At 43.8% G+C, this 23043-nt stretch overlaps 1 protein-coding gene across 1 annotated transcript in view; it reads left to right on the top strand.

The window, feature by feature from the left end:
- The window catches only part of col4a2 (collagen, type IV, alpha 2), a 48498-nt gene that overhangs the window by 19511 nt on the left and 5944 nt on the right, over nt 1-23043 (top strand). Inside the window, exons 6-40 of the mRNA XM_034561824.1 lie at nt 13734-13868; nt 13974-14018; nt 14109-14225; nt 14333-14401; nt 14538-14573; nt 14770-14823; nt 14970-15005; nt 15118-15159; nt 15650-15721; nt 15815-15850; nt 15953-16000; nt 16097-16132; nt 16223-16267; nt 16575-16638; nt 17109-17222; nt 17409-17558; nt 17969-18040; nt 18170-18321; nt 18408-18480; nt 18624-18730; nt 18855-19038; nt 19480-19524; nt 19811-19885; nt 19975-20073; nt 20189-20410; nt 20533-20694; nt 20790-20960; nt 21114-21257; nt 21353-21478; nt 21558-21739; nt 22124-22187; nt 22271-22345; nt 22462-22569; nt 22644-22751; nt 22839-22910. Of these exons, the coding sequence (XP_034417715.1) occupies nt 13734-13868; nt 13974-14018; nt 14109-14225; nt 14333-14401; nt 14538-14573; nt 14770-14823; nt 14970-15005; nt 15118-15159; nt 15650-15721; nt 15815-15850; nt 15953-16000; nt 16097-16132; nt 16223-16267; nt 16575-16638; nt 17109-17222; nt 17409-17558; nt 17969-18040; nt 18170-18321; nt 18408-18480; nt 18624-18730; nt 18855-19038; nt 19480-19524; nt 19811-19885; nt 19975-20073; nt 20189-20410; nt 20533-20694; nt 20790-20960; nt 21114-21257; nt 21353-21478; nt 21558-21739; nt 22124-22187; nt 22271-22345; nt 22462-22569; nt 22644-22751; nt 22839-22910 (3340 nt within the window). The remainder of the gene's footprint in view (nt 1-13733; nt 13869-13973; nt 14019-14108; nt 14226-14332; nt 14402-14537; nt 14574-14769; nt 14824-14969; nt 15006-15117; nt 15160-15649; nt 15722-15814; nt 15851-15952; nt 16001-16096; nt 16133-16222; nt 16268-16574; nt 16639-17108; nt 17223-17408; nt 17559-17968; nt 18041-18169; nt 18322-18407; nt 18481-18623; nt 18731-18854; nt 19039-19479; nt 19525-19810; nt 19886-19974; nt 20074-20188; nt 20411-20532; nt 20695-20789; nt 20961-21113; nt 21258-21352; nt 21479-21557; nt 21740-22123; nt 22188-22270; nt 22346-22461; nt 22570-22643; nt 22752-22838; nt 22911-23043) is intronic.

The raw sequence follows: 23043 nt of genomic DNA, 5'->3' as shown, positions 1-23043 counted from the left end.
GATAAGCGCTTGTTCTGGAAAAAGGGTCAAACTGATCCCTCGCAGCTGTCTTGATTGGCTGAGACCCGTCACAGCTGGGGCGATTAGGTGATGGCGCTCAAGGAGTAAATGGTGGCTGTCGACATCTCGGTGTTGCAAGTAGAATTCTCTTATTTGAGCATCATCATCTCGGTGTCCACTCTTCTTTTCTTTTCTTTTACCACGGCTCTGTGGTTTTGGGTCACTCACTCATCTGTTTTTTAAAAAAAATAAGAAAAATGCTTAAAAATCCCACTGCTCAAAACTGACAAAGTTAGCGACTAGCTGATGAAGATAGCGGAGCATTTAGCATTTAAAGGATGTTTCCCTCATGAGTTGGTGGAGACCAAAACAGAGCTTAAAGGACTTCCATGTATTAGGTGAACCGACACTTGACTGTAAATAAATACTTATGTTGCTGTGTGTCTGTCGGATGAGTCAATGTGACAACTTTAAAGGGTGATAATACGTCAACACTGTGTTTACAGCTAAATAAATCTGTTAAAGCGGGTTTAAAGAAGAAATACTAACGTGTTTTGTTTTCCCATTCAACATAAACACCATAGGATGTGAGTAATGCAGGAAGAGAAGGGAAATAGATTACTTTTATCTGGAAAGGTCACATGAGGTACTTTGTGAACCAATGATGGAATTCCCATCCTTCCTTTTGTATGTGCCGAGTGAGATGTTGAGTGTGAAGTTGGATATATATCTGGAAAAGGGACGAGAGACATACGCAGAGAGCGTGAGAGAGCCAGAGTGAAAGAATGAAACCGATTGTTTTGGTGGGGGTTGAATATTAATTTCACGGGTTTTGTGCTTTGGATGGAGAGCAGGGATTTGGCAAGCTGACTCTCCAGCCTCTCCACCCACTCCCCCTGGCAGCGAGGTGGGCAGAAACATCTCGAGCTCCCCTTCCAAAAGTCCCCTCTGTTCTTTTCCATCCTTACTGGATTGTAGTTCTGAGATCGGTCATTAAAAGCGAAACGAGCAAACCCCAGAATAAGAGTAACGAGAAAATAAATTAGGCAAACAAAGCATCTGAAGTAGTTCCCAAGACATCTGCGCGACTAAGTCGGCGCCTCTACGGAGAAAATAAAGTGTGGTCAAATAAAAGAATATGAACCTCAAGTCCTGCAGGCTAAAGGCGGTGTTGTAAAACCGAGAGGTTTATAGTATATCTTAAGCATGAATAACATGCATGAGAAGCTGACCACAAGGCCCCCCCTGCGTTCTCTCCAGACACATCAATGCTGTCTTTTGTGCATGGGAGTCTTTCCGTCTCCAGTTCTCAGAAACAGGGAGTGGCGCCGGGGTTCTATGGAGAGAACGTCGGCTGACAGAACAGTAGCGCCCATCTGCATGAGCTCACGGTCTCTCCTCATCCCATACGTCGGACGGAGGAGATAAAGAAACCCCCCCAGAGGCGAAAGAGAGAGAGACCGATGACAAACAAGAGACACTACGCAGATCGACAGATGCCGTCCTGTCCCACCATGGGGGGAAAAAAAGCCGCCACAGCTGATGTAGAGCAGGAAATGACACACGTCTCAGGAAGCGGAGCACAATGACACTCCACTGATCTTTTTTTAAAATATATAGACGCTCTCTGTTTTTGTGGGAACAAGATGGTCTTGTGTTTTTGGCTGCAGCTATAAATGGCAGAGATCTCCTTGTTCCATGAAAACAAGTTTGTCTACCTACAATCTGACTCCAGTACCCTTGACCGTCATGGGCCTTCCTGTCTGCTCAGGGACAGGATGACGGCAGAGAGAGGAATGCTGCCGGTTCGGATGAGATCAAAGAGCCCTTTGAATATATTTTCACCAAAGGGGGAAGCCCTGTGTGATGCTTTTCTGGTTCTTAAGCCATTGTACAACTCCTCAGCACATAACAACTTCTAAGAACTCACAAATGCATGACATTCATGGTGAATAATTTATTTTTCATCATGGAGATGCATACATTTTCAACTGGCAGTAGTTACCTGCATCGAAGCAGACATTTTGGTCTGAAAACTGTCTCTACATGAACTATTGTGTGTATAAAATAAATTATTTCTAACTCTTGAACCTAAATAAATGAGCTTGTCTGATTAGAGCTGCTTAATCATCAGCAACAGGATTTCTCTTTTCAGATAGCAAACAAATTCGTAGCGATAAGTTATTGAACTGATTTACTGGCACTGGCACACGCTTGTATTAGAGACCTGTTGGAGCTTCACATATGAGGAGAAGACATGATGCGTAATGGCAGTTTTCCTTCTGTCAGGCCCCTCAATCCAAACCTGCAATCATGAGACTCATCCGTCTCTGTATTCTCTCTCTCCTGACCTTGACAGGCCCTACTAGGGAGGAACTACCAACTGTGAAGCAATTATTTAAAAAAATAAAATAAATGTGTGAGTGAGTGGAGTAAATAAAAGAAAAAAAACGGCTGCTATCACTAAAACTCTTGACGGGAAAAAATTACATTTGTTGGAAAGAGGAATTCAGTTGTGGTCACAGGCTGGTTTTGTGTGAAAGTTAAAGCTGGAGTATATATATATATATATATATATATATATATATATATATATATATATATATATATATATATATAACTAATGTCTGTGACATTCATGCCCTTACCAGACGAGTTCACACAGTGCTGAGTAAGCCTATCACCTCCTCTCTCATGCGGACGCACGTATGCCTGCAGGTGATCTCCCCCAGGAGTCTTGTCCTTAAAACTTCCCATGCAATTCTTTTTATACTTTAATCCTTCCTCTGAACCCCCTTTTTTTTAATCTGGAGCATCCACTCCTGCTTCTTAAGATTTGTTGCCATAGCTTCCGCCATACTCCAAGCTCCTGCTTCCTCACTGGTTTCTTCCGTGTGGTAACTCATCTCGCTACCACAGGGGGGAGACAAAGGTTCTGCCCTCCAGCTCTCAAGCTGTGGAGCAATTGGAAATAATTTGGGAGAAGCTGAGGCAAATAGACCAGCTGTTTGTTTGTGTAAATGCACGACGTATCAGGCAACATCTGGAAGAAACGGGTCAGTTACAGACAGTTGCCTATTTACCCATCTGACAGACTTTGTGCAACATTCACATTTATTTACAGCCCAGTTTATTCTCCCCTAATGAGATTAAATCCAATAATCCTTTTTCTTTTAGCTCTGGTTTGGTCTCCACCAACTGAAAAATAAGAAGAAAAAAAAATAAGAAAGAAAGACATTTGTTGTCTGAGAAAAACTTTAACAGATATGTGGAAACAGCATTGATGTTATGATTACATTCAGAATTAGAAAAGTAAGTTATGCAAAGTTAAGCTAAAACAATTAACTTAAATATTTTTAAATGATCCACAGAGATGAGGAGATCTGCAGTGATAATTTACATTTGGGTGATAACTATGAGTGACTTTAACATAATCTTTACTTGTATTGTTATTGGAAAAGAAAATACAAAATCATCTGTACATGTGTCTACCACAGAAAGACAAACATCACTCAAAGGACAACAAACAAAGTCCGACACATACGTTTCATCTCCCAGACACAACATTGTCCACCACAATCTATTAAATGAACATCACAAGATCACATCATATTTATCCAATGGCGTGTTCGCCGGCCTCTACAATGAACAGAGATTCTTTCCCCCGTTTCTTTGCTCTCTTTTCTCCGCGTCAGAGAAGAGTTCGACCTGCCGTCCTGCACCCTGCGGTGCTCAGGCTGTAAGAGCCTGTTAAAGTGGCTCGCTCTCACATTTTAAGATGATGGCTGCTGGTTCAGGAACAAGAGGACTATTGTTGGTGCACACAAAGAGGCAACTCTTTTTTTAAGACACACATACACACACACACACACACACATATATATAGACACACACATGGGAGAACACACACATATGGCTATATCCTTTCACTAAAAAATGTAGTAATTATAAAGTACTGCCGTAATGGAAGAGAATATTGACCCGTCTCTGAACTCATCACCCAAAAAGTAAACCCCATCTTAGCAACTGTTACTATGCACAGCTGGCCTCGTCCATCTTTGGGGTTCTCCACGTTGATGTCGGCACGTTACTGTAATATTCAAACTTCATATCGAATGCTTGAGACATGCAGCTGTGGCCTCGGTTTGCAGAACTGTCAATTGATTGTACAGATGTGCTTTTATACAGTTTACTACATTTTACTAAATGTCATTTTGATATCCCAGAATGACCTTGATGTGGTCCCCCTTATATATAATATATTAGTTACCCTTTGCCACTAGTGCAGTATTTGTGCAGCCTTGTGTGGATTAGGGCGGTAGACACTGGCCTTGTGAGCCTCAGCCGGAGATCAAGATGAGTAGAATATTCTGTATCATGTTGTGGCTGGGAGATTGTTGCCTCAAGGCACTCTGAGCTGAAGCTTACTTCCCCCCCCCTACCCCTCCCTCATTCTCTTCATCATTCTTCTGTGGACGTCTGAATCCATCTCCCTCCGCTTCTCATTGGAAAACACATAAACACACACTCCACGTCTTCCATATCAATCAAATCCGTCCGCTCGTCGTTATGGCAATAAGGAAAGTCGGGTAAATACGGCGTTTAGGTGCCGTACGTCATCCGGGACGTGAACATTTGGTCTGCAGACAGCAGTCATGAAGCGTCGTAGGTCGACGAAGAGGGCCCACTCGGGAGCTGTCGGGAAAGAAATGTGACCAGAGTTGTGGGTCACCACGGCAACGCCATGTGTTCCCCATCAGGCCTTGTTGTGAAACGTACACCGGGGGCCAGCTGCAGAGGAAACAATCACATCTCATATTTATTCCACTTTTTTGAGGGAGACATGTTTTCAGTGCAGGGTTCATTCTCAGAAATTGTGTATCTCATGACAGTAGTAAAAAAAAAAAATGCTGTGTTATATGTGACTAAAGGTTTCCCTCTACATCTTAATGTAAATATCATGTAAGATAGTCACCCGAGGAGCCATTAATTCAGTCAGTTAACCACACACATACATGGACCGTTCACAGGATTTGCTTCATTTCAAACTGTCCAGGAATGTGTACGATAGCTGGAATGAATGTGGGCGTTGCATCCTTATGTGGGAAAAGGGACAAAACGTTTCCAGGCTGGCAATGTTGGACTGTGGATGCAGAAAGAGACCTTAAGGATTACTTGGGGTACCCCTGATAGTAATGTGAAATCTAATATTAGCAAATGTTGGCATGCTAAACTAGAGTAGTGACTATTAGCTGCTAAACATCAGCATGCCGTTGAGAGAATGTCAGCATACTGGAGTTAGCATTTAGCCGTGTAGTAGCCTCGTAGAACCCGAAATTAGCCGTAGTCTTGTCTCAATTATTCAACTTGTTTTAGTCTGTAAAATGACTGAAAATACAGAAAAATGCCCCGTTTTTAGAGCCCTAAAGGGACATCATCAAAATACCTCTTTGACATATAAATATAAATTTTTCAATTATATACATGAATGATATACTACATCGTTTTTGCTTAATAAATGTGATTAATCAATTATCAATACAAGAAAACTATGATATTGTTGAAATAAAAAATAAATAAAAATGAAACAAACTTTTGAAGTCAATATGCACACCTTCGTGCCCTTGGGTGCGATGTGCAACCGCTTGAGGACGTTTTACAAACAGAAGGTCACTCGCCGAGCCACCGTATAGAAGCTGTAATGGCATTATAATCACAGTGATACAGTGGGACTATAAAGGCAACGCACGCATGATGGACGTCATTACACGCAGACACACGATACAGGCACACAGGTGGTTGGTCTCTGAGGTGAAGGAAACACCTCATTCAAGACCGGCCAGTTCTCGCTCTTTCTCACACACACACACACACACACACACACACAGGCTGCAGCTGTGTCCTGTTTAGACACACATATGCTTGAACCACAGACTTGAGACGTCTCATTCCTCTAACATGAGGCAATAGCACAGGTGTCGGGCCCCAGAGACCCCTGGGATATAGCTGGAGGTCCAAGCTGTTCTGTTCTCAGCCTGGGATCCCCCACACACACCCCTCGAGTCTTAATCTTCAACAACTCTTTCTCTCTCACACACACACACACACACACACACACACACACACACACACACTTTAGTCCAACCACTGGCCTTAGCGGCCTTCTCTCTTCGGTCTGGATGCTGTCAGTTGTCTGGCACATGCGTGTGCACGTGCTCAGTGAAAGTGTATGCAGAAATTAGCTTGACGTCTAAACACATTAATTCCAATATAAACTGGTCTCGAACCCACTCGGTGCCGAGAAGGCTAAACACAGAGCGACAGACCTCCATGAGAAACAATGCAAAATTATGTTTTCACAAATCGGCTTGTCTCCATGGCAACAAAGCACTTTTTCTCATGGAGGATCCTTCATTGGATACTGTTTTTCATATGTGACTGTTTCACCTGCAGCCAGCATGGCCGTGTCACGTGTTCTGTAACTCTCAGCATATAATTTTATGTCTTCAAGGACTTTACAACCGGGGACTCGGGAGGCTGACCTGACTTGAGCCAGGAGATCTAAACACACTCTAATAGATATCTAAACATCATCTACAGATGTTTATTTATTCTGCCTGAGTCCTCCTCGGGAGATCCAATTGAGGACCCTCTTTGTCCTCCGAGCGAAGCCCCTGAAGCCTCTCCCCCTAATCCCTGATCCCCCCCCCCCACACACACACACACACACACCACCACCCCAGGGAGGCTGAGCCCCATTTCCCCTCTGAGCATCATGTGGAAGGAGATGCTGTTCTTCAGGAAATGAGTCAGAGAAAAATTCATCCAAGAAAAACATGTGAGCCGGGTCGCAGAGCAGAGGGACCGAATCCACTAAAGTGTCTGATCCTGATTGTGGGAGCCAGAGAAGAAGGGCAGACGTCCACTGTAATTCTTTTTGCCTGCCTCTTTTCTTCATTTCATTCTTTCTTACCTTCTAAACCTTCTCTCGTCTCCCTTGATGCCTTTCTCTTTCCTTAGGTTTATTCATTTTTCTTTTATTCCTTTCTTCTTTTCTCAATTCATTCTTTGACATTTCCCCTTCAACCCACTGTTTTCCACACCACCTTTCCTTCCTTCATTTGCTCTTTTCATCTTTCCTTCCCTCATGCCTTCCTTCTTGCCTCATTCTCTTGATCAATTATTTCTCTTATTTCCTCTGTGTAATATTCAGGGAGCAGATCAGTTCACAACTGCTGGACCGCTGCTGCTGGCAAGCGAATAAAGACGTCAATACGCTTCAAACAAAGTGTTATTAAACACTTTTATTGGCTTTATTTTATTAATTTCTCCCAGTCGTTTGATACGGACAAAGCCAGTCCATTTGTCCAAATATCACGCCTCGTCAAACTTTAATGAAAGCAGGTTTTTTCTCACCGCACTTTCTACCTCAACGTCACATATGACGTACGAATGTAAGTCCTCTGGTCTGTCGGTGGCATGTCCCACATTGATGACATCAGAGGATAATGTTCACACTGCATAGCATCGATCTCCTCTCCCTGTGTTATTTCTGAAGATATGCGATGTATATACAAGCATTTGGGAAAGAAGCCATTTGAGGTTTTAGGTATTAACATTGTTTACAACAGGGTTAAAAAACAGTTCAGAGTTTCTAACAGTTTTTCTGTGATTTATCACATCTCTTATCTCTGTTGTCGCTCTTTCCACGTCTTGTGTAAAGAATTACAAAACTGTCCCAGTTTATCCGGACAGACAGATGAAATAACAGAGGGAGCTTCCGGCCGGTTGTTTATTGATTTATTTTATTCCTCTCTGAGGTCAGAGGTCGGCGCACTGGGCTGCGCGTTCCCATCCGGTTCCTAGCGGCTCGTTCCCAAACCGTCCACCCCAGGGGACAGTCTGGGTCCAGATACAATTTATGGTGTCAGGCAGGGGGGGGAAACTTTTAATAGGCTTGTGATTTAGGAATGAGAAAAGCAAACACACCCACGTACACACAGGGAGAGGTTATGGTTACTGCATTTCACACAATGTGAAGAGGCGGTTTCTCAGGGACGTGTTGATTCAGATCAGACATCATGAAGGCACTTGTTTACATGTGATGATGAAGTGGAAATGGAAATCTGTCAATTTAGGGTGAGGGGAAATGAAAAACACAATATTGATATATTCTACATATCCTAAAATGGTGAACATTTAAGAATGAACTGAATACAGTACCAGCCTGAAAGGCTGTTTGTTACATCCCTGAAGGTGTCGGGTGTGGCCGGATGAGAGCTCTGTGTCCCCACACTCAACAGTGAGTCCATGGTGTACTGACAGACCCTGTAGTACACTTACACATTACTGCAACAATATGATATGCTAAACTACTTGAAGTCAGCAACATTAAGAGTGTCAGCTTTTGTTTAGATTTATATGGATCATTTTCTATTTTTAAATTGAACGATTAATAATTGGAACTTCTCTCGGAATAGACCCGATGAAAGCTGTGAAGACAGTTGGGTGTGTAATTTGGGTGTACTGTCCATTTAACCATGTCTCACATCTGCATCTCTGGATAGCACTAGATTAGTGTCCTTCTTCTCTGCAATGTATTGTTTTGTTTAGATGTTTTGCCTGTGAACCTCTGCTGTCCAGTGGGCACCAGCTCTCTCTCACATGTCAGGTTTAACTGGAAGAGACGCTTCAAAAATCCTCCTCACGCATTCCTAAAGCTGCAGATGGTGGACCTGGAACATCTCGTTGTCAACACTGGACATGATGCATGAAAGAAGGGGTTAATCCTCGGAACAGACTAAACAAATGATGCAGCGATAGAGATAGGAACAGCAAGAAACGTGTGTGTGTGTGTGCGCGTGTGTGTGTGTGTGTGTGTTGCCTCTCGAATGAGGTGAGAAGTGATTAAATAAGAGGCAGCCACCAGTTGGCAGGTCTGTGTGGGAAGGGCCGGTGTTCAATTGCTCTTTTACAAGCATTCCTGCGTAGTCGGTCTCTTAATAGTTCTTGTGTACCGTGTACAATAAAGAGTCACTCTTTGTCTGGGGTGGTGCTGCATATCCGTTCGTGACGTAGCCGTTTGCAGCGCGGGGCCGGCCGACTTGGCTTGGGCTCAGCGCTCACGGAGACGTCGGGTTGTAACGTTCGTGTCTCCAGAATTCGGAAGCAAAGTAAACTGAGGTCAACGAGCCGCGACCTGTGAAGGTCCACTGTGGACCAACGTGCTGCAGTTATACTGTGTTCACGCCAAACGGTAAACACATTTCTGCCTGTTGTTTCTCACCCGAGGGTGATCGTGTGGTAATTTGTTTATTTACACCATTTGCACAAACCAGGGAGAAGGGGGGGGGGGGGGGGGGGGCGGGGGGGGGGGGGGGGTGTATCTCCATGCAGATGTTTCATCAACCACGGCTGAAATCACCACTATTGCTACCCAAAGGTCTGGGTTTATAATAGAGTATATATATAATAACCCAAAACTGATTTTGATGTGATTTACTGTTATTGCAATGAATGGATAAAAAAAAAGCTTGTTCCTGTTCAAGATGACAGGCAAACAGATCGATCAGTTCCAGGCTATGTTAACAATTTAAATGCTCCATCAACATTGAAAATAATGCTATCTAAGCATAAATGTGTCAGCGACGTTATTGTTTATATACCGTAGACAGCCTATGGTTTGTACACATACATTTAGATACATAGAGCTTTGTCCAGTCTCTACAAATATGAGGTATAATCATACCCAGAGATCGGGGGAGGGGGCCCACTGACAACTTCGGTATTGTTTCCCTTCATTTCTAAGTCAACAATGATTTAAAATGTAAGCAAATTAGGCAAATATGTGAAATTCAAGTATTTTGTGCCACCTGAGCTTTGAGACAGACAGACAGACAGACAGACAGACAGACAGAGATTCCTTCCTGTGGGGTTAGAGGCGGTTGATTCCTACTTTCCTGTGTGGTTTATTCATGTTATTTCAGTCTGTTGTTATTTCCTCCTGACGCGCACTTCTCGTTCACCTGTCTGTCTGTTCTAGTTTATTAATCTGACTGTGGAAAGTGTGATAATTCTAGCCTGTTTGTCTCGGGCTGAGACCTTAAATGTATCTTACAAAGGGAAGTGACTATCACCGACTATAATTTTAACCATTAAATTCATCCCTAAAAGCCATGAAATTCTGGGACTGTATAATCAAAAGTGTGAAATTAAGTTAACTTAGTGACTGCTGTCTGGACACACACACACACACAAACACACACGCACACACACTCTTGCACAGGCTTGCTTTCGTGGTTTAAAATATAATTGCAAGGCTATGCTGTATTACCCATATTGGGATAAAGACGCTTTGTGCAATTGTCTCTTACAATTGAATCGTTTGTTCTATGAAATGTAGCAAAAGAATCCCTTTTGCAATTTACTAAAGCCCAAGTTGCGGTTTGGTAGTAGTTTGTTTTGTCCAACAACTCTCCAAATCCATAAAACTACTACTACGATGTGAGAAAAGAGAAAAGCAACAAATCCTCACAAATGAGAAGCTGGAACTTTATTCGTTGCGTTTTTCCTTCCAAATCGAGGACAGAAGACGTCATCAGACGGATGAAACTGACTTTGACGACCTGAAATACTTCCTCAAGACTCGTGGAGATTATTGTCTACTTTCTGCCGGCCTCCATGTCCTTCTCATTCCCCCCCCAGTGACCTCATTAGATTTGACCGCTGATTGATGGCTCGTCGTATCCCCTCACGGAGCTCACGAGACATACGGTTGAAGGTACGACGTGAGCTCACCGTCAACTTCAAAACAGCTATTACAGTAGATATACTTTCACATACGTTTTAGTTTTTGATTGATTCTGCCAAATCTGGACTACATTATATTGATGGGTGTGTAATCCACTATTTCGGTGTAGTTTTCTCTTGGATGTGTGCGTCCCATCTTGCACCTGGTCGCTGCGTTTTCTTTTTCATAGAGGTCGACGCCCAGAAATGTCCCAAACACGACAAAATAAGGAAAGTCAGGCAGAGGGTATGCGTTCAATAACATCTCCCCCATTATCAGCTTTGAGAGGACACTGGTATTAATCACCCATACAGAGAGATACAGACCAGTGCACATAGTGTACCATGCAAGTTACATGTTTACACACACACACACGCACATGAACTACGACTCACTCCACCCCTCCCCACTGTCATTATGTTTTACTTCTCCTTCTATATGTGAATAATAGCAATTTCATACTTTCACAGAACCAAATGTCTTCAGAAACTTGGTTGGCTTGATTCATTTCCTCTTTGTTAGGATGAAAGATTTACTATTTAACTGTTAAGTGTGTATTGTTGGTGAAGTTCACCTAACCTCATGCACCTGAGGGCCTGTTTTCCACCATAACTCTGTGCGATCTCTCTCGTAATAAACCAATAAATGTTGGTTGTTTACGTTCATAATGATCATTTTGGGGGAGTGGCTTTGCAGGGACGGGCTGTCAGTGTTGCCGACATGGCAACTTTCTCGCTGGATTTAGCAATGAATTAATTAAAAAAGGATTTTTTTTTTTTGAAATCTAGCGTACCATCGTTAGTTTCTCAAGATGTTTTAAATGACATCTGGGCAAGCAAGTGCAAATGACTTATTCTGACGATGTTGTTTTTAATTCATTTAAAAAACAACTGCACGCACTGTTTTATCTCGGTTATCTATACAAACTCTTTAATGCCGAAAGCTTTGGTACCAACGCCAATGTGGGGAAGTTATATTGATATATCATGGCCAAATAATCGGTGCAGCCCTTCAGCAGTTCTCATCTGTAAATTATGGAAAGATTCACAGCACACGCACGCAGTACGACACACTGCCCATTATTAAGGCGAGGTTTGAGTTGTTTTGATAGGACTGTTGTCTGTTCTTTAAGCAACAGCTGCAGTGCCGAGATTGAAGACAAAACACACACCTCCTGTTTAAAAAAGCCACCCATAGACAAAGCTCTGACCACCACCACCACACACACACACACACACACACGCACACACAGTTACCAATGAGTTCAATTGGGGCTTTATCTCTCACTGCCGGCATCTGATTTGCCTGCGAGCTTGTTTGAATTGTTGTCTGACATTGTTTAGGCTCCCTGCTGTTTTATTAATTCCTTCGAGACCCGCTTGGCTCTAGTTTCATTTAACAAGGCGCTGAGCATTTCTGTCCGGGGAAAAACAACATGGCTCTGTTTGTTGGTTCTCACACCGTCGGGGGCCCCAAACCTCGGAGTTCATCGCTCGCTGACCCCCTGAATTCCGAGACCATGCAAACAGGCACAATTCCCATGGTATCTTCGCCCTCAACACTTGTAAAAGCGTATATTATATTATTCTGTTTCCTCCCCGCCAACCCCGTGTGTAATTTCAGCACCCTTTTGAGCCTCTCCCGGATGTAAAGGACGCCCACGACACTGAGACATACTGTATGTCTCCTTGTCTCCTTGTCTCCTTGTCTCCTTGTCTCCTTGTCGTCACACTGACCACATCCTCAATATTTAATACACTTTCCATTTTCCTCAATATTCAGTACACTTACATGTTCTCCTCGTCGACATGCAGAAGCGATTCTGGTGACGTCGGAGAAGAGAGGAAGCGTACTTTACTGCTGAGTCTGCAGACACATCACAAATCTATCTCTCTATTAGGAGATACAAGTATAGATATTTAGAAATGAGTTATTGTTTGGAGAACAGAAACATACTTCCGACCACAGCCAGGCTCATATTTTGCCTGCTTCCTATCTGCGTCCCTGTCTTCACTCTTGAGTATCATAATCAAATTGTTATATTTAGCTTGCAGATTAAGGGGTCTGTCTGTAGTTTCATTATTAAACAACCCTTTGCTCTGCTTTTCAGGCTTGCTCGGCCAATGTGTGTCTTTTTTTTAATGAAGGAGATATTTGACAGCAGTCTGGCTTCATCTACCTTAACTTCATCTTCTCGGCGCTCTATCTTCGCACGTTTTGGAATAACGTGTGTGTTTTGGGGGCTTAAATTATCTTTCATTTGCGTGTAAGAAAAAGTGGGAAAATTATATCCGCATGCAGGTTAATCAATCTGTTACCACTATCCAAGCTGGTTCTAAAAACAAGAATATATAAAAGAAGACTATATGAAGCCATGTGTGTCTGCTCATTCTGTCCATAACGAAATGAAAAGAAAAATATTTTCTTTTTGTATCTATTTAATTGCATTGCTTTGTACATTTCTTATATACCTGAGTTTGGTAGTTAGTTTTAATCTTTCAGGGACATTTACGCTGTTTGACCACTAGGTGGCTGTAGAGAGCGTGGAGAAGAGGATTTCACTAGAAACAGAAAAAAGGTGTTTGTCTCCCCCTGGTGGTGTAATCTGAAAGTACAAGCAGAAATGAAGAGCTGGGAGGGGAATTAGCCTAAAAATGGGAGAAATCATTCAAGTGTTTTCTTGTACTTCTTGTTGTATTGATGTGATTCTTTGGTTGTGTTTATAGCACTTTTCAAATGTTCTCTTTTTTAACAGGTAAGTTGACTTTTTTTGATACCCCACATATCACCAATGTAAACCTAACTTTTGTTAAAACACCAATGACATCATTGAAGAATGGAGATCAATGGATAATTGATGCAGACGTATTGCAAAGTGCATTTGGTGTGTTGCATTCTTGCAACATGAAGGTGATAGTTGTTGTCTCTACCTCTCTAATCTCAGGGTCACCCCGGGCCACATGGTCCTCTGGGCCCCCAGGGGCCTTCGGGGAGACCAGGTGATCATGGGATCGAAGGACCAAAGGGGCAGAAAGGTGACCATGGCCGTAGTGGCCCCATTGGTCCGAAAGGCAACGTGGTAAAAAAAAATATCCTTCTCTTTTTAATCTTTAATTGTCAAAAAAGTCGCAAAACACTCTTGTTTGCTCGCTTGTTTTAATTCGTGGTTCTTGTCGCTCCGCAGGGAATGACCGGCGTTCCTGGATTTTCTGGAAACAATGGCATTCCTGTAAGTCCACCCAGCAGTCTGCGTGAAAGCCCGAGCAGCTCACAGTTTCGATTCTGACTGTTCTGTTCTGGTCTGACGCTCGCTCTGCAGGGCCACCCGGGACAAGCCGGGCCCAGGGGGAAGCCAGGGGCAGACGGCTGTAACGGCACACGGGGAGATTCTGGGTCGTCGGGGCAACCAGGCATTAATGGCTCACCCGGTTTTCCTGTAAGTGCAACTCACCCACTCAGACAGTGATTTATGTAATACCCCGTGTTTGATTTCCTTCAAAGTGACCATCAATTACTCTTTTTTTGTTTGTTTTCATCCTTTAGGGACAACCAGGCTGGAAGGGATCGAAGGGAGACTCTCTGGAGCTGAGTGTGTACATGAAGCGCTTCAGGGTGAGGAAGACGAGCGGACGCCACACACAGCCTTTGTTCTGAGGGAACTCCTGGCTTCATTCAATTACATAAGCGACTTCATATTGCTGTGACAAAATGATCGACCTCATGAATCTCTGAACCCATTTCTCCACAGGGAGATGCAGGCACACCAGGAGTCAACGGAATATTTGTGAGACACATTATTCAAACTATTTGATACTTTTTCAGTGAGACCTGATTAGCCAATGTTTTTTGTACATATCATTTTAATAATAATATATATATATATATATATATATATATATATATATATATATTATATAAATTATAATAATTCTGTTGTTGCAATCTTTCTCTCCTACTGCCTTTTATTTAATTTTTGTCAGGGTCCTCAAGGAAACCCGGGATGGCAGGGTGCCAGAGGATTACCAGGACCGCAGGTGTGTGCGTGTGTGTGTGTGTGTGTGTGTGTGTGTGTGTGTGTGTGTGTGTGTGTGTCTATATTTGAGTGCTCTGTGCATTTTAAGTTTGTAAAGCTCCATCTATGAAAAGTGCTTATTAGGATCCTGTTTGTGTCTTCTTCTAGGGTCCCAGAGGGTCTCCCGGTCCCCGTGGACCACAGGTGAGGCAACAATAATATGTATTTAATGTAATATAATAGAAACATGATGTATGAATACTGCATACAATGTTAGGAATGCAGCTTTAAGTGTTGTTTTGTTTTTCTGGGTCAGGGCACTATTCCCAAAGTGCTGAAGGGATTCAGAGGAGAACAAGTGAGTGACCATGTTTGTCATATTCATTGCTAATATAATATAATATAATGCTGTAAAACAAATGCCAAGACAACAAAATGGTTTGCGGTTTCTGCAAAGCAAATCCTGAATTCACTTTCCCATGCAATGATTGAAATATGAAATATGAATATGATTTTTTCATTTAAAAAAAAAGAAAAAAGATAAACAGTTGTTATCAGTTCCACTAAAGAGACATTTACCCTTTAAACTCATGACATGATATCATTTAAATAACTATTTAAAGACATACAATTATCCATGATTATTTTGTTCCACTGTAACTTTATTCTTCTTTAATATTTTTAAGTACATTTTGCTGCTGCACTTCTGTATTTTACCAAAGTTGGAAGTCTTTTACATGTAATTGAGTATTTTGAAACTGTCATTTTACTTCGGTAAAAGAGCTATATGATGATTTGTTTCTCTCTGATTTGGCTGACTTTTGTTTCATACCTCACTTCCACCCCAGGGAGACATCGGACCACCGGGGCTTCCAGGAAACTCCACTCATCAGTTCAATAAGCCCCTCTACGGCCCCTCGGTCTGTACACGTTCATCTTTATTCATTAAGATGGTCTCTATAAATACGAGTGGTACGGACACAATAATATCCTCCTATTTTCATTTGTTTTAGGGACACAGTGGTGAGAAAGGAGAATTAGGAGATCTGGTGCGTGCTCACTCATTAAAGATCACACGCACACACATAGACGCATATTAACATTAACGTCTGAGCATGTCTCATCTTTTTTCTTTGTCGGTTTTGTTTCAGGCTGACAACAAAGGGGAAACCGGGGTGACGGGGCCCCCAGGATCCCGGGTGAGCACCGGCACACGCCGTCCACGCCATCCAGCAACACACTGTCCTCTTATCTGTGTGTTGAAATATGATCATGTGCCCTTTATGCCATTCTAGGGTTCACCTGGCACAAACGGGCGTCCTGGACCGAGGGTATGCACGTGTGGGGACATTTTTTTTATAGATGTTGCATCGTGATTGTGTTTACGAATGAAATGTGATTTTATAACGACTGTCTTTCAGGGGGACACCGGCGAACATGGACCAAACGGTGGAGATGGTTCTAAGGTGAGAATGCACTCTGAACCTCACCTGCATGAGCTGTTGAACACATGGGTTCATATGGTCAATAATCCTGAGCATAAATAGCATAATTAACATGCTACTATACGTATTCATTCTTTAAAAAAGATCAACAACATTTTGCTCACTTTATTATCAGATTAAAATCTTTTTAATCGGAAGAATCAGAAATGAAAAAAAAACCAGAGATAAAACAGACACATAGAAATGTGTCACGGTGATTTCTAAGACATGTGTGCACATAAAATGACTCTGAATACGGAGAGAGTGACATTCAGTTAATGTGTTTTAGGGGGTCAGAGGTGACCCGGGAGAACTCGTCTCAGCCGGATCCGTTTGGCCCTGGTCTTCAGACGGTAAGATGGTTCATTCCCAGAGGAGCAAACAATCAGCTGAGAGAAAAGAGAAACAGTTTGAGGATGAAATCAACTGCGGAGAAATCGTTGCTGACATGAAGTGAAACTTTGTGGGGAACTTCATGACATTACTGAACTGAAAGAAACCCAGAAGAGGTTGTGGGTACTTTTAGGAGTCATATCGGTAAAAAAAAAAAAAAAAGATTACGCAATCAACGCTTGTGACAAATGTGGGAAACATGTCTTCTAATTATTTCTCAAAGAAGAAGAAGAGAATATAATTAGTTTGTATTCCAGAAGTATGAAACAGACAGAACTATCTATCTTATTATTACGGTATTCAAATGAGGATATAACAGAGAGAGAACTATTTATGATCATTTATGTTTAATGTGTACAAAGCAATTACAAGCAGTGTCACGTATGAGCATAAGATGCTAATGAATGTTTTATTCTTGGACTTTGATAAGCTGGTCCTCCCGGTCCGAGTGGCGAGCAGGGTGTGAAGGGAGGGAGAGGCTCGGTTGGAGACCAAGGCTTCCCCGGACCTCCGGGACGCCCCGCCTCTGAAGCACAGCAGCTAGGTCTGTAAAGATGAGATCGGTCCACATACAGCACACACGCACAGGGACCAGCAGCCTGTGTGACACTTGCAATAGTTAGTCTGAGGTCCATTTAATGACATTTTATGACACTGCTCTACAAGAGGAGTTAAACCTTTCATCAACTGTCGGCAGTTTAACATTCATGTTCTCTTTTGAATCTGTCAGTTTGGGATTTCATGGGGCCATTTGGGGTCAAGGGTCAGCCCGGAGAGAAGGGCCAACAAGGGGAACCGGGACGCCCTGCGGACATGTCAGGACCCCCGGGTGACAACGGGCGCCCGGGGGCCGACGGCCCCCCAGGACCTAAAGGAACATGTGAGTGAGTGAGTGAGTGAGGGAGTGAGTAAATGAGTGAGTGAGTGAGTGAGTGAATGAGTGAGTGAGTGAATGAGTGAGTGAGTGAATAAATGAGTGAGTGAGTGAGTGAGTGAGTGAGTGAATAAATGAGTGAGTGAGTGAGTGAGTGAGTGAATAAATGAGTGAGTGAGTGAGTGAGTGAGTGAGTGAGTGAGTGAGTGAGTGAGTGAATAAGTGAGTGAGTGAGTGAGTGAGTGAGTGAGTGAGTAAATGAGTGAGTGAATAAATGAGTGATTAAATGAGCAAGTGAGTGAATAAATGAGCGAGTGAGTGAGGGAGTTAGTGAATAAGTGAGTGAATGTTGCTGTTCTTACTAATCTAAACCTTTACTGTGATTCTATTCTTACTCTTTGTTTTATTGTCTTTAGGGGCGGAGTTCTTCAAAGGAGCTCCCGGTGGGAGAGGAAGGCCCGGCAATGGAGGCGTTAAAGGAGGAAAAGGTGCTGTAGTTATACTTGTTCACGCTAAGGTGGATTTAATAATCCCTGTGTAAAATAATCAGTTAAATGCATATTAATAAGCTCCTTAACACTCTATGTTTCTGCGGGTGCAACGATGTGCACATGTAGGTGATCACGGAGTGTGTGAATGCAGTGTGGTGAACTCTTCACCGGGTCTCCCCGGCCCGGCTGGTGGCCGTGGAGACGCTGGGATGACTGGAGAGTTTGGTCGGGAGGGTGATTCAGGAGATCCCGGTCCCCAAGGAGACGACGGGTTGCCCGTAAGAACAATCAAGCCATCTCCAATCTTTTCTGTTCTCTTTGAGTCCTTCTCTTTTTCCTCACACCTCTCTGTGTTGCCTCACAGGGATCTTTTGGGCTCAGCGGTCCGCAGGGTCAAAAGGGTCGAAAGGGGGACGGCGTTGTGGCCTCACAGAAAGGTGCAGTGTGCCTGTTTCAGTTTCAGATCAGTTTCAGATCCACACTCGTGTTCAAGTGGGCCAGAATACAGACAGTGGTCCCTCTACTGTGTGTGTGTGTGTGCGTGCTGTACTGATTGTATGTGTGTGTGCATACGCTACAGGATATCCCGGAGAGCCAGGAAATCACGGGCGAGACGGTGAGCCAGGAGCGTTGGGTGCTCCAGGCCGTAATGGTTTGCCTGGTCTCCCTGGGGGCCGAGGTCTTCCAGTGAGTCCAGCGTTCTTATTGGCAGTTTCATTCAAAGGGACATTATCTCTTTTTGGCTCATTTCCCCACGATGACAAATGAACTCTTATCCTGCAGTTTTGATGATGCTGGTTGATGTCAACAGGGAGAAGGTACCAGAGGAGAAATGGGAGACAAAGGTGCACCGGGTCTACCTGGTCGACCCGGTGCACCCGGGCAAACTGGGACAGACGGTACCGTCCTTGGAGGGCACAAAGGCCAACGTGGGTTACCCGGTGACGATGGCCTCGCCGGCTATCACGGAGTTCCAGGGACACCTGGCCACCCAGGTGAGAGGTGGCTGACTGCCTCCGTACATCCTTAATTTTTTTATTCAACCTCAATATGGCGTTGCGTAATTCTCCTTCACTGTCTTTACAACGATTTGACTGTTTTTTTTACTCTACTAAGTATTTCATTGGACCTCGCCTCTCTTAATATGCAAAAGCAGCGAAATGCGAATGAACATTAATAGCTTGTGATTAAAAAAAGGAGGAAGCATGTGACGGGTATATTTTTTCCATTTTATTTACTTTCCTTTCTTTGCCTCTTGATGTCACCTTGATGCAGGAGCTGCATCCATCGAACAAGCTGCAGCAAAGCTTGTTTGAGATAATGCTTGTGCTTCTGAGTAACTCCTGTTTCGAATGCATCTCTCTCTCTCTCTCTCTCTCTCTCTCTCTCTCTGTGTGTCTCTCTCTGTTTCATTCTCTCTCATTTGCAACTGAAAGGCGGCTGTAGTACAACAGGAGATGGAGGACAGGTGGATGTAACAGGTAGCTGGTATAATAACGTTTTCACCATATCTCTGTAACAACGCTGTTGTGCTTTTGCTTCTGGATTATTTGGCTCTTGTGCATGACGATTTTTTTAATTGTTCACAATTTGGGGTTACGCGTACTGAGATTCCAGCTAATTTAATGAAGATACCATGTGGTGAAACACAGTCCACGCTGGGCAGCTGACAAAACATCACTTGCACCAAAATAGTCCTTTCCACATACGCAGTTTAAACTTTGACACACAACCGTGACGTTGCCCTAAAGACATTTGAACTCTCAGGTCCTTGCGATGTTGTTCCTGGACCTCCTGGGTTGCCTGGACCTCCAGGACCCACTGGACTACCAGGTTACTCAGGTAACGCAACAAAAAACATATTGCTCACTTCAGGGCTCCTGGTTTGAGTCATTTTTTGATGCCCCTGTTTATATTTCGGGAATCAAAAGGTTCTCTGGGCCAAAAAGGACTAAAAGGCCAATTTGGAGCAGACGGAGAAAAAGGAGAAACAGGAGAACAAGGCATTGGTGGCCGTGTTGGACCACCAGGTAAGAAGTGACAAGAAAAGACATGCAGCAGTCAGATAGACTTGATGACATCGGATCTTTTGATCGGTCCATATCATTTTTATTTATTAACATTCAGGGTTTTTTTCTGATGCAGGTTTCGTCGGCATCCGCGGAGACTTGGGGGTTCCTGGCAGCAAAGGTTCGGCAGGAACCCCGGGTGTGCCGGGGGTAAACGGCCGGTACGGGGTGCAAGGCGATCAGGGTGTTCATGGAGAGATCTATGGAGCCTCGCAAGGACCCCCTGGTGAAACAGGACTGCCTGGGAGTCAAGGGAATCAAGGCCAGATTGGTGATCCAGGAGCATCCGGCTATCCAGGTTAGCACTTTGTCACTTATTTATATTCACACATAACAGTCTTTACTCTCTTTGCCTTGTTGCCTTACTTGTGGCATCATTTGGAAGAATAATCTAATGTTCTTATTTGTCCGTTCCTCTAGGAATGGCCGGCATGCCCGGTATGATCGGCTTGAAGGGTGAGATTGGCCCTCCAGGCCTAGAGGGGGAGGAGGGGAGACCTGGACCAGCAGGCAAGTATGGCTACCCCGGTGATCCTGGACAAGCCGGTCCACCTGGGCCACACGGGAGTATTGGACAGCCAGGTCAGCGTGCACAGCGACACACACACACACTCTCTTTTAGAATTGTTCTTGTTCATGTCTGACGGACCTGTTCCGTCTGGCATCCTGCTCACCAGGTTTGACTGGAGAGAGGGGTACCGAAGGAGACCCGGGCCCTCCAGGTCCGATCGGATTAAAAGGCAGCCCAGGGAAGTACGGTGACGATGGTCCCGTCGGAGAGTCTGGCTCATCGGGTGAAGCGGGGTCGCCGGGTGCAGATGGACGTCCAGGACTTCCAGGAATCAAGGGTTTGTTCCTCAGATATTTACTTTGAAAATATAATCCAGTAATCCAATTAAACATAAAATGATGTAAAATATATGTATGAAACCTGGAGGACGTGTCCACGATTTGGACATGAGAGTTTTTCAGTGACGTCGGACGGCCTCTCTCTTTTCCAGGATACAAAGGGTCTCCCGGCATGTCCGGTTTTGAGGGGATCAGGGGTAAACTAGGGGGGAAGGGCTTCAGCGGGTATCCCGGAGAACCTGGAGATCTGGGTCAAGTTGGCCTAAAAGGAGTGAAGGGTCGAAGTGGAGAGAAAGGTGAGACTTTTCTGTTGTAAAAATGTTTAGGATCCCAGTAGATCTTAAGTGAAACCACCACATTAACCCTTTGACTTACCATCTCCGTCCGCCAGGGGATCGAGGTTTGAGAGGGCCATCTGGGAATAAGCCTCTCATCCCCGCCCAGATAATGGTTGACATGAAGGGAACCAAGGGCGACCACGGAGGATATGGAAATCAAGGTTTCACCGGGCCGAGAGGTAAGCAGCTACAATCTGATACCATTCACTTGTTGTCCTTCTCACCTCCTCTGTCCTCACATCCTACTCTGTTCCACAGGTATCAAGGGTTTGCCCGGTGTGCCCGGCTACGGGGGAACTCATGGTCTTCCTGGAGAACCCAGCAATAAGAAAGGTTACCATGGAGATGCAGGTGGAGAAGGGTTGCCAGGTATAAAAGGAGTGCCGGGCCTAACTGGAAATCGAGGAATTAGCGGTTTTGAGGGAATGCAAGGCTACAGGGTGAGTAGAGACATTTTTTTTCTCCATTTATTATGCATTAAATATTGCCCCGACTCCTCAGTGTCCCTCTAAAAAATATGACTTGCAATATAAGAAAAGGTTGGAAACAGTGATCCAGGCTAAAAATGAAGATTTCCTGCCCTCTTCAATTGGAATATACATTTTTGTATCTGTCTCTGTGTGTCCCCTTACTTATGGAAATGCAATACTAAATTGCTAAAGTATCCCTTTAAGTCTCCTAATTGCGATTTTGGCTTTCACTCTGCCATTGTCTGTGTAATATTTTGTAGCTACAAATAAAAGTTCAATACATTTTTTTCATAGCAACATCTCACGTACACATTGTATATTCTATTGATAAATAAATTGCTTGTTTCTTTTCAGGGAATTAAAGGAAGTCCTGGTGCCTACGGACCTACAGGAGACAAAGGAAGGAAGGGAGTCAAAGGTACCACCTCAAAGTCAAACTCCAGACAGATGGAGATCCAGGTGCTAATTCTAAAGTGATTATGATGAACATTTTGATTACAGGTGAGAAAGGCCTGCGCATAGACCTTCCAGGAGCCACCGGATTGAGAGGAGAGCATGGCCTTTCAGGAGAACTAGGTACACACATTAGTTCATACAGCTTGTGTTTCTTCTCTTCTGGTGTTGATTGGCACCGCTGAACAATTAGAGGCTCGTGTGTGGGTGGTATGAGATGTTTGATTCCTCTTTTACAGGCCAGAAAGGTTTATTTGGACAAACAGGGGACATTGGGTTACCTGGTTTTAATGGAATCGTAGGGAAAAAGGGAGAGCCAGGTGATCCAGGAACAGGAGGGTACCCAGGTAAGAGACTGCCGTTCACGTCCCTTATGTAATGGTATACTGGGCACTGTGAACAACATTTTAGTTTTCTGCAGGCTCTGATGGGCAGAAGGGAAATCCTGGTAACCAAGGTCAAAAAGGCTTTCCTGGACCTTTTGGAAATGGTGGACATCCTGGTTTTCCTGGCTTCCCAGGAGACAAAGGTGCCAAACCAGCGTCTTCTCTTTTGTTCTCTTTAAACTATTGTTGTCCACCATGTTCCTCCATCTGAACCATGCAAATGTGTGCAGGCTTCCCTGGCTCTAAGGGACTTTATGGATTACATGGACTGCAAGGACAAAAGGGTATCCCAGGAACACCAGGTATTCAACTCATCAAAACAATATCTCTGTGCACTTTTCAAGATACTGTTTCATGAAGATTATATACAGCTTAAAGGCCCTAAAAATGTATTTTCTCAGACGGCTTTATCTTATTATTAATGGGCTCCAACAT

Source organism: Cyclopterus lumpus, chromosome 21 (assembly GCF_009769545.1).
Source record: "Cyclopterus lumpus isolate fCycLum1 chromosome 21, fCycLum1.pri, whole genome shotgun sequence".
NCBI classification, from domain to species: domain Eukaryota; kingdom Metazoa; phylum Chordata; class Actinopteri; order Perciformes; family Cyclopteridae; genus Cyclopterus; species Cyclopterus lumpus.
This window is presented reverse-complemented; position numbering and strand designations above follow the sequence as displayed.